This window comes from Hyla sarda, chromosome 4, assembly GCF_029499605.1.
Source record: "Hyla sarda isolate aHylSar1 chromosome 4, aHylSar1.hap1, whole genome shotgun sequence".
NCBI classification, from domain to species: Eukaryota; Metazoa; Chordata; class Amphibia; order Anura; family Hylidae; genus Hyla; species Hyla sarda.
The window spans coordinates 163,958,901-163,969,369 of record NC_079192.1 but is presented as its reverse complement, the minus strand read 5'-3'; the positions used below and the strand labels follow the sequence as shown (position 1 = coordinate 163,969,369).

General features: G+C 42.2%; 2 protein-coding genes across 2 annotated transcripts in view; both read left to right on the top strand.

Moving 5' to 3' along the window:
- Positions 1-4,297: 4,297 nt before the first annotated feature.
- Positions 4,298-7,652, top strand: LOC130367410 (olfactory receptor 1019-like). The gene is made up of 4 exons (XM_056569829.1): positions 4,298-4,328; positions 4,446-5,360; positions 6,606-6,647; positions 7,531-7,652. Exons 1-4 carry the CDS (start codon positions 4,298-4,300, stop codon positions 7,650-7,652), a joined length of 1,110 nt encoding a protein of 369 aa, XP_056425804.1.
- Positions 7,653-8,563: 911 nt separating this feature from the next.
- Positions 8,564-10,469, top strand: part of LOC130367409 (olfactory receptor 1019-like) — a 33,551-nt gene continuing 31,645 nt past the window's right edge. Inside the window, exons 1-2 of the mRNA XM_056569828.1 lie at positions 8,564-8,833; positions 9,258-9,494. Of these exons, the coding sequence (XP_056425803.1) occupies positions 8,564-8,833; positions 9,258-9,494 (507 nt within the window). The remainder of the gene's footprint in view (positions 8,834-9,257; positions 9,495-10,469) is intronic.

Sequence of the window (10,469 nt, the reverse complement as noted above, 5' to 3'; positions counted from 1 at the left end):
TCTGTAAGTCTTCACAAGGTTTTCACACACTGTTGCTGGTATTTTTGCCCATTCCTCCATGCAGATCTCCTCTAGAGCGGTGATGTTTTGGGGCTGTCGCTGGGTAACACTGACTTTCAACTCCCTCCAAAGGTTTTCTATGGGATTGAGATCTGGAGACTGGCTAGGCAACTCCAGGACCTTGAAATGCTTCTTACAAAGCCACTCCAGTCGTCCTGGTTCCTTAGCAGATAAACAGCCCCAAAGCATGATGTTTCCACCCCCATGCTTCACATTAGGTATGGTGTTCTTTGGATGCAACTCAGCATTCTTCCTCCTCCAACTCGACGTGTTGAGTTCTTAAAAAAAAGTCCTACTTTGGTTTCATCTGACATTCTCCCAATCCTCTTCTGGATCATCCAAAGGCTGTCTAGCAAACTTCAGACGGGCCCTGTACTTAAGTAGGAGGACACGTCCGGCACTGCATGATTTGAGTCCCTGGTGGCGTAGTGTGTTACTGATTGTAGCCTTTGTTACTTTGGTCCCAGCTCTCAGCAGGTCATTTACTAGGTCCCCCCGTGTTGGTTCTGGGATTTTTGCTCACCATTCTTGTGATCATTTTGACACCACTGGGTGAGAACTTGGTGGAGCCCCAGATCGAGGGAGATTATTAGTGGTCTTGTATGTCTTTCATTTTCTAATAATTGCTCCCATAGATGATTTCTTCACACCAAGCGGCTTGCTTATTGCAGATTCAGTCTTCCCAGCCTGGTGCAGGTCTACAATCTTGTTTTTGGTGTCCTTCGACAGCTCTTTGGTCTTGGCCATAGTAGAGTTTGGAGTGTAACTGTTTGAGGTTGTGGACAGGTGTCTACTATACTTTATACTGATAACAAGTTCAAACAGGTGCCATTAACACAGGTAACGAGTGGAGGACAGAGGAGTCTCTTAAAGAAGAAGTTACAGGTCTGTAAGACCCAGAAATCTTGATTATTTGTAGGTGACCAAATACTTATTTTCCACCATAATTAACAAATAAGTTCTTAAAAAATTGGACAATGTGATTTTGGGATTTTTTTTTCTCATTATGTCTCTCATAGTTGAAGTATACTATGATGAAAAGTACAGGCCTCTCTCATCTTTTTAATTGGGGGAACTTGCAGAATTGGTGGCGGACCAAATACTTTTTTTGCCCCACTGTATGTATATTTGTAATATACATTGGTTAAAAAATGTGTATATTTTTGTCCCTACAGCTATTGTCTGTGTGTCTCTGTGAGTCTCTGTGAGTCAAAATACAGGAAGTGTGGGTGGACAAGCAGGGCTCTGTGCAGTGAGGCTCTGTGACACTCCCCTGGCTCACACATCAGGATGATTGACAAGCCCTGCTTGTACTGTCCTCACTTCCTGTATTTGGACTCCTCACAGGGAAACACAGGCAATAACTGCAGCATTATTTCACCCAAAAAATATACATATTTTTTAATCAATGTATATTACAAATATGCATATAATAGTATTATCTACATTATATAAAAAGTTTATTTTCTTCTCTGCATGGAATTCTGCATGACAATCCTGCAGTATAATCTGCAGAAATAATTGCCCATTCACTTCAATGGAATTCCTGCAGTGGAAGTTTGGCAGCGGAATCTCATTAAAGTGTATTGGCTATAAATTCATGCAGAATTCCATGCAGAAATACTGACACCTGAACGTAGCCTTATCATATCAGCTAACATTCTCCATTCAGTGCAAGTCCTTCATACCCTAGACCTGTAAGTCTCAGATGTCCCTGTATATTTTTCCTGTGTTCCATCAGTGATGTACCCACTTCTAAGGTGTGCAGAGATGATAGGTAAAACAACAACTCCCACCATATCTCTAATATTGCTTAGGTTATACTGGTAGAAACTATAGTGTCAATCTGGCAACATGGTCTGTTTGATTATTAAAACAGTAATAATTTTCACAAAGGCATCTGTCACGGCAAATAGGGAACGTGTTATTAAAAATTAAAATCCCACAACCAGATTAACCAATTAGAGAATGTGATAACTAGAAATGAGCGTAGTGAATCTAAGTCAAATTTGTTCCGAATTTCATGAAAAATTTGATTCAGACCAAATCCGAACTTCGATTCGATTCTAAATAACTAATTTCTTCATTAGTGACACCCCTGCGATCGTCCTGTATAATGTGTAGATGAGAGCAGCTTTCTCCTGCTCTCACAGCTCTGCAATAGATAGGACGATTGCAGTGGGTGTCAGAGGTGACATTTGCTGGGACCTGTCCTCAACTGCAGGTACTACTGCTCCCAATATGGAGCACACTTTGCTCCATGCTGGGAGCTGAAGTACCTGCATTAATAGACAGATCGCAGCGAGTGTCACTTCTGACACCAGATGCGATCGTCCTATATAATGTATAGATGCGGGTAGTTAGCTGCTCTTCTCTGGTCGCACTGTAGTATGAGCATATGCCGTAAATATATACCTATTATTCATATTTCCCACAGAGAGCTGTGAGTGGCTGGAACCATCTGGCCAATCACAGCTCTCTGCGGGAAATATGAATAGGTATATATAAGGCCATGCAGGGGACCATAGAAGAGCGGCCAGCCGCATCTATACATTATACAGGAGGATCACAACAGGTGTCAGAAGTGATACGAGCGATCTGTCAATTAGTTAAGGGAATTCTACTCCTATCATGGAACAGTGTGTTCCATGCTGGGAGTAGTAGTACTACCTAAAAAATGTTTTTAAAAAAAGTGAAAAGCACACACACACTACATTTTTATTATTGTCGGCTACATTATTAGTGCCCTGCCTGCCCACATAAATTGATCCATGTTTAAAAATTTAACTCTCATTATAATGAAGATAAATTCTGTTAAATAAACATTTTTCCATCACTACTGTATCTTTTTTAATATTTTTTTTAATGGTACCTGACAACATTTTATTAAAAAGGCATCTCCATCACTTTTTTGGATCGCTAAAGTTCATATTTTCTCCATTATTGCCTCCTAAACGGAGCATTCTAATAACGGATGCAAACTGATGCAAAGGGGTGCCATTTTGTTTCTCATCCATTAGTATCAGCCGTTGGCAGACTCCAGCAGCCGGGACTACTACTACTCCCATCAACTTCTTTCCATGATGGGAGTAGTAGTTCCCTGGCTGCGGAGGCTACATTAGTGCTTGTACTACTACCCCCATCATGGAGCAGAGTATGTTCCATGTTGGAAGTAGTAGTATAGGGGATAGGGATTGATCGCACTTCTGAGACCCAATGCGATCAGCAGTTATAAAGCAGGGGAGCTAGCGGCATGTATATACTACTGTGTACACTTTTATTTTTAAATCCCCCGCCGGGAGTCCTGAATGGCTGGCAACGAGGAGCCATTCAGGGCTCCCGGCGGGGTTTTTAACCTACTACTTTGTCCCCCAAATTTATGCCTCCATGCATGTTTATAATAATTAATTGGCCCCAGTGTGCTCATAATAATTCATTGGCTCCAGCATGCTTATAATAATGCATTGGCCCCAGTGTGCTTCTGAGCAGGGCAGCAGCGGGACATGTCGGGAACCGGGGGTGGTGAATGAATGAGGAGGCAAGGGCACGCGCGTGCCGGAGCTCTTTCACTTAAAGGGCAGGTGCTCAATTAATCAAGTGTCTGCACCTGTCCCCTGTTCTTAAATATCAGCTCCTCCCTTGGTTCCCTGGCGGATCTTTGGTTGCCTACTGCCATAGGGAAAGTTCTGTGTCTCTGTTACTGTGTACCTGTTCTTTGCTACCTTACCTACCCTGCACCTGTGTTACCTGCCCTGACCTACTGCCATCTTGCCACATCCTGCCAGTCTCCTTCTGTGCCACGCCACCTTCCAGCTACCTTGTTGGACGAGTCATGTCAGGGGTAGCGACCTGGGTGCCGCCTGCTGCAGCAAGACCATCCCGCTTTGCGGCGGGCTCTGGTGAAAACCAATGGCCCCTTAGACTCTGCTCCCTGGCACGGCTCACGTCATCATCCACACAGGTCCAGAGGATTCACCACCTGCCTTGACATGTTAAAGTATGGGCTTCTTGTTTGCGCCATAATCTTTAGTTTTAACAGTAGAGCATTGTGGGGTAGATGGGATTCTTTGATCATTTTTTTAAATCTTTTTTTTATGTTAGGTGGCCAAAAAGTATGGCTACTCTTTTTATTTAATGCTACTCTTTAGTTGTTATCTGCTAAAAAGAGCCAGCAGCCGCCAGGTATGGAGAGAACTCGATTCTATAAACCTTCCAATACCTCCTTAATACCACCATCATGTACCAGTTTTTCATGGTAGATTGTGGGTGTAAGCCAACCCCTGATTCTGGCATACACATGAAATCTGTATGCCCCTGGCTGTTCTTTGACGTTTTTCCTATAAGAGGACATTAGAGTTTGTTATGTGGTTTAATCTGTTTTACAGGTCATGGAGTGTATAATGCATCATCAGAAAAAGCTTTTCACTTTCTAGGATTTGGTGATCAAGGAAAGCTTCAGATTTTCTTCTTTCCAGTCTTCCTGTCTATGTATCTAATCACTGTTTCAGGGAACCTGGGAATCATGCTGCTTATAGTGGCAGATACTCATCTGCACACACCGATGTATATTTTCCTTTGTAACCTGGCATTTATTGACCTTTGGTATTCTTCAGGCATCACACCTAAAATGTTGGCTGATTTAGTTACAGTGGAGAAAAGAATATCGTATATTGGGTGTGCATGCCAAATGTATTTCTTTAATGCCCTTGGGAGTAGTGAAAGTTTTTCACTTGCAGTCATGGCCTTTGATCGCTATGTAGCCATATGTAATCCTCTCCTTTACCTGAAGATCATGACCAGGATGAAGTGTGTTCAGTTGATAAGTGGATCCTATGTGGGCGGCTTTCTTCACTCTTTAATACAGACGTGTTCTACTTTTCGTCTTTCATTCTGCGGTTCTCATTACATTCACCATTTCTTTTGTGATATTCCACCTCTGCTGGAGCTGTCCTGTTCTGACACCATTATAAATGAATTCATTCTGTTTATTTTTGCATCTTCTGTCACTTTATCTTCCATTATTGTCATTGTCACTTCTTATATTGCCATTTTACAAGCTGTATTTAGAGGTAACTCTTCCAAAGGGAGACATAAAGCCTTTTCCACTTGTGCCTCTCACTTCACCTGTGTAATTCTATTCTACAGCACAGTTATCTTCATGTATATGAGGCCAAGTTCTAAATATTCCTTAGAACAAGACAAAATTGTTTCTATAGTTTATACATTGGTTATTCCTATGCTAAACCCTCTTATATACAGCTTGCGGAATCGAGAAATAAAGCTAGCACTGAAGAGGATAAAAGCATTTCAATGTAAATAAAACACAAATATGATCAATATTATTTCCCTAGCATCTTTCAGCAGCACAATAATGGGTTAACTTGGTCCCCTGTGTACTTGCAGGACTGTGGAATTTTTAATTAAAAATTAGTATTAGCACCCCTCCTTGATAGCATATAAACCCTCTATCACCCCCGGTCACTGAGTTTTTTTTCAGTCCTGTGTGCAGGACAGAGTTATACCATCTATATGAAGAATGTGTGTTTTACTCTGGGGAGGTGCCGGCGTTACCTCCGAAGTGGGCACGCTATTCAGGTGTCCTGTGAGTCCGGACCTGCGTCTGCAATCTCTCTGCATATTAGTCACGTGGGATGCTGTGACACTCTGGAAGGAGGCAGAGCTCATCTCTATGGTATCCTTCCTATTGGTAGGCTAGCTGGGTGTAAGCCAGCCTAGCCATGTGTTCCAAATTTCTATGTTATTACTGAAGGGGTGTTCCAGGACAAGCTCCTGCAGCCTACAGACACGTCTCTTTGAGCCTGCTCCAATCTTCTGATTGCTGCATTTAAAGTGATTGTGATTAATGAACTTTACTTCTGCTTAAAGATATTATGTTCTTTTTTCTACCCACCTACCCTCCCTTCTATTCCTACACTATGCTGATTATACATTGTATATATTTTTTAGATGTCATCAAGGGACTCAGGAGGTAGAGAGTCTGCTACTAAGTCCACTCAAAAATGCAAACACCTAGCATGTAGGGAGTGTCACATCCCTCTTCCTGATGACTGACAATACTTTACATGTCAATCCTTCCGTCCCTGTCTCTTGGAGTCCGAAGAACCCACTATAAGAGATGCTTAATCTGTGTAAAGGATTTTGTGGAGGGATCCATTAATAGTTTAAAAGATACTTTGGCTTCACAGCCTAAGAAGAGAACTAGATATTGTACTAGTCCACCAATCTCCCCTATGGACGAGGACATTACCTTTTTGGAAGACAAAGCTACTTTAGCTTCTGAGAGCATATCAGATGATGAAGCCCTGACTTCAGGGAAAATTTATTTTCCCGCTGAGAAGACACACAAACTTATTAAGTTAGTGCAGACCGAGGACCACCCTTTAGATGAAGAAGAAGCTTCTTCATCATCTAGAGGGCCAAGGGCCTTTAAGGTGGACAGCTTGGTTAATTCACTTATCCTGACAGAATGGATGAAACCAGAGAAAGCTCCTGTGGTTTCTAAAAGGTTCAAATTAATGTTTCCTTTGAAAGAGTCACAGTCCAAGGGCTGGTTGATCACTCCAAAGGTTGATGTAGCAATAGCCAAGCTGTCTAAAAGAACTCATTCCTGCCGAGGACGGTTCAAGTCTCAAGGACCCCATGGACCGTAGAATTGAAGTCTCCTTTAAAAGAACTTATACTGCTGCAGCTAGCCAGAACGCGGTCTCTATCGCTTCCCAGGAACTAGTCTGTTCCCTTAGGAAATGGCTAAATAAAATTCAAGAAGACATAGACAGTGGGATCCAGAGAGATGATATTCTGGCCACTTTTAAACATGTTAAAGGGGTATTAAAGGCAAAACCTTTTTTTATATATATCAACTGGCTCCGGAAAGTTAAACAGATTTGTAAATTATTTCTATTAAAAAATCTTAATCCTTCCAATAGTTATTAGCTTCTGAAGTTTTCTGTCGAACTGCTCAATGATGATGTCACGTCCCGGGAGCTGTGCATGATGGGAGAATATCCCCATAGGAACTGCACAGCTCCCGGGACGTGAGTCATCAGAGAGCAGTTAGACAGAAAACAACAACTCAACTTCAGAAGCTAATAACTATTGGAAGGATTAAGATTTTTTTTATAGAAGTCATTTACAAATCTGTTTAACTTTCCGGAGCCAGTTGATATATAAAAAAAAGTTTTGGCCCGGAATACCACTTTAATTTAGCTTGGCCAACCAACAAATAAGATTTGCTGCAAAAACTATGGCATTGTCAAAAGCGGGTCGCAGGGCCCTTTGGTTGTGTCCCTGGTCTGGGGACAATCCTTCTAAATACCATTTATGTAATAAAAAAAATTCACCAGGTAGATTGTTTGGTGCAGAATTAGATAATCTTATGTCAGATCTGCCTGACAAGAAAGGGAAATCATTGCAGGCTCCTAGAGCCCATCGCAAGTTCACTAATTACAGGTCTAAATCACCTCAAAGACCTGGACCCTCTAGAGGCTTTACTAGGCTTCACGGTGGTGGAACATCTAGGAGGTGGTGGAGATCCAAGGAATCCCAAGCCAAATAAAAAGCTTGAATTTTGACGGTAAAGATATTCCAGTAGGCGTTCACCTTTCTTAATTTTTTCTGATGTGGGAGCAAATAATAAAAGACCCATGGGTCCTCAAACTTATAAAAGACGGGTACGCTCTCTCTTTTCCATTTCCTCACCAAGACAGGTTTACAATGTCATCAAACCTTCAGGCTACAGAGAAAGTTCTACTGTAAAAATCTATACTAGACCTTCTGCCACTCGCCGCCATAGAACCAGTGCCACCGTCCCAAGTAAAAACAGGAGTATATTCTCCAGTATTTCTAGTGCACAAAGCCCTCAGGAAAATTAAACCGATATATATAGTGAAAAAGACATTTCACATGGAAACAATAAAATCGGTCAAGCCTCTCCTGTCTCAAGGAGACTATATGGCCTCCTTAGACCTGAAGGATGCGTATTTCCATATTCCCATCCTTCCCGTGCACAGAAAATACTTGAGAATTGCGGTTCATATTCAGGGGGTTCCTCAACATTTTCAATTCAAAGTGCTCCCCTTTGGAATAACCACAGCCCCGTTTGTTTTTACCAAAGTGGTATCTGTGGTGGTGTCCGTCCTCAGGTTACAGGGGATAAAAATGATTCCTTACCTAGACAACTGGCAGATTATAGCCAGTACACAAGTAATGTTCCAGGAGCATCTTCAGACTGTTCTTTCCCTACTAAAATATCTAGGCTGGATCGTCAATCAAGAAAATCAGACCTAGTTCCAGCCACAACCAAACAATTCCTTGGTTTTGTAATCAATTCCCAGTCCATGAACATTTGCCCATCTGCTCAGAGGAAAGCTTGCATCCAGTTGGAAGGTCGTTATCTGAAATCTCCTCGCGAAGTAACCCTGAGAACTCTAATGAGGTATCTTGGTCTTCTCTCCTCCTCGGCGGATGCCGTGTCTTGGGTGCTATGGCGCTTACGGCCTCTACAGTTGGAGTTTCTCAGAAAGTGGAACAGAACTTCCTAGGATCTGGAAGCAGTACACAGACTTTCTCTCGCTACCAGGAAATCCCTTCAGTAGTGGATAAACCTCAAAGACGGTGTATCCTTGGAAGAACCTATCTGGATGACACTCACGACAGACTCCTCAGGATCAGGGTGGAGTGCTCATCTAGGGCTCCAGACCACCTCAGCATTCTGGATGATAGAAGAAAATCAACTATCTTCAAATGTGAAAGAGTTAAGAGCCATTTACTACACACTAAAATACTTCAAACCCTTCCTGGTAGGGAAAGCAGTCAGAATCAAGACAGACAACATGGCCTCCATGTTTTATATAAACAAGGAGGCACAAGGTCCTCAATCCTACTTGTAGAAGTAGGAGAATATTATCTTGGGCTGAGCAGAAGACAACCAGGTTGTCAGCTCTTCACATCAGAGGATCCTTGAACATCCTTGCAGCCCGCCTCAGTCGGAATGTGTCTATTCCGGTGGAATGGTCTCTATCCCAGGAGGTTTTTCAGCAAATTGAAGATTTGTGGGGACTTCCAGAGATAGATCTGATGGCAACCAGACTAACTACAAAACTAAACAAGTTTTTCTCTCTTTACGAGACAGACCACCCGTTTATGATAGACGTAATGTCCATTCCTTGGACATTCAGGCTAGCCTATGTGTTCCCACCAACCTTGATGATTCCGAGGGTCTTACCAAGATCAAGCAAGATCAGGCCATGGTAATAGCGATCATTCCATTTTGGCCGAAGAGGTTGTGGTTTTCTGTTCTGATGATGATATCTCAGGGAATCTATTGGGAGTTGGCCCTGCGACCAGACCTTGTCTCTCAGGGAACCCAGTTTTGCCACAGCCTAAAAACTTTCCACCTAACAGCCTGGAAGTTGGTAAGCCCGTATTAAGATTCAAGGAGTTTTCTGATCGGGGGGTAAATACACTAGCACACTCTAGGAGTGTCTCTACACAGAAAACATGCTAGAATCAAGAACATTTAGAAATTTAGATCCCACTTCTCCATCTATTCCACAAATACTTGAATTTTTACAGGATGGTTTTGATAAGGCTTTTTCTCCTAATACTATAGTTCAAGTGTCTGCATTATCAGCCTGTTTTCAGACTAAGTTACATCAAGTATTATAAGTGAAAGACTTCCTTAAAGCCTTAGACAGATTAAGACCAAGAGTGGTTCAATCTGTAACCCCTTGGGACCTAACCTTGGTTATAAATCAAGTATGTGAACATCCATTTGAACCTCTAGAAGAGGTTCCCCTAAAATATGCATCCATGAAGGTAGCCTTCTTGTTGGCAATTACTACTGCCAAAAGAGTAGGAGAATTGGAGGTCCTAGCAGCAATAAAGCCATACCTATCTTTTCATCCTGACAAAGTACTGATAAGATTTTTACCATCTTTTCTTCCAAAGTGTCCCATCTTTTCAAACACTAGCCAAGTAATTTGCCTCCCGAGGTATACTCCCACCTCTGAGGATGGAGAAGTGGACTATAGTAGTCATGACAAAGTAAGGTGTCTAGAACTTAACATCAAACGTACCAAGCCCTTACACAAGGATAAGAACCTTTTTGTCTCTTGTCAGGGGAGTTGCAGAGGCAAAACTGTTTCTAAACCTACAAGATCTAGGTGGATAACTGACTGTATGAAGACAGCCTATGAGGCCCAGGACTCTGAGCCCCCAGAGTTTATTAGGGCTCATTCTACGGGGGCTGCTGCCACATCTTGGGCTTAAAAGGGTTCAGTCACTTTGGACCATATATGTCAGAGTGCTCCATGGTCCACTCCATTGACTTTTTTCAAGCATTATAATTAAAGACTGCATAAAGACGCAAGGGAAGATTAGATAGTTAA

Coding starts and splice junctions, on each gene's coding strand:
- LOC130367410 (XM_056569829.1), top strand. CDS start 4,298: ATGTACCAGTTTTTCATGGTAGATTGTGGGT. Junction 4,329..4,445: donor TTTCATGGTAGATTGTGGGT/GTAAGCCAACCC, acceptor TCTGTTTTACAG/GTCATGGAGTGTATAATGCA. Junction 6,648..7,530: donor GCTGGTTGATCACTCCAAAG/GTTGATGTAGCA, acceptor CACTAATTACAG/GTCTAAATCACCTCAAAGAC.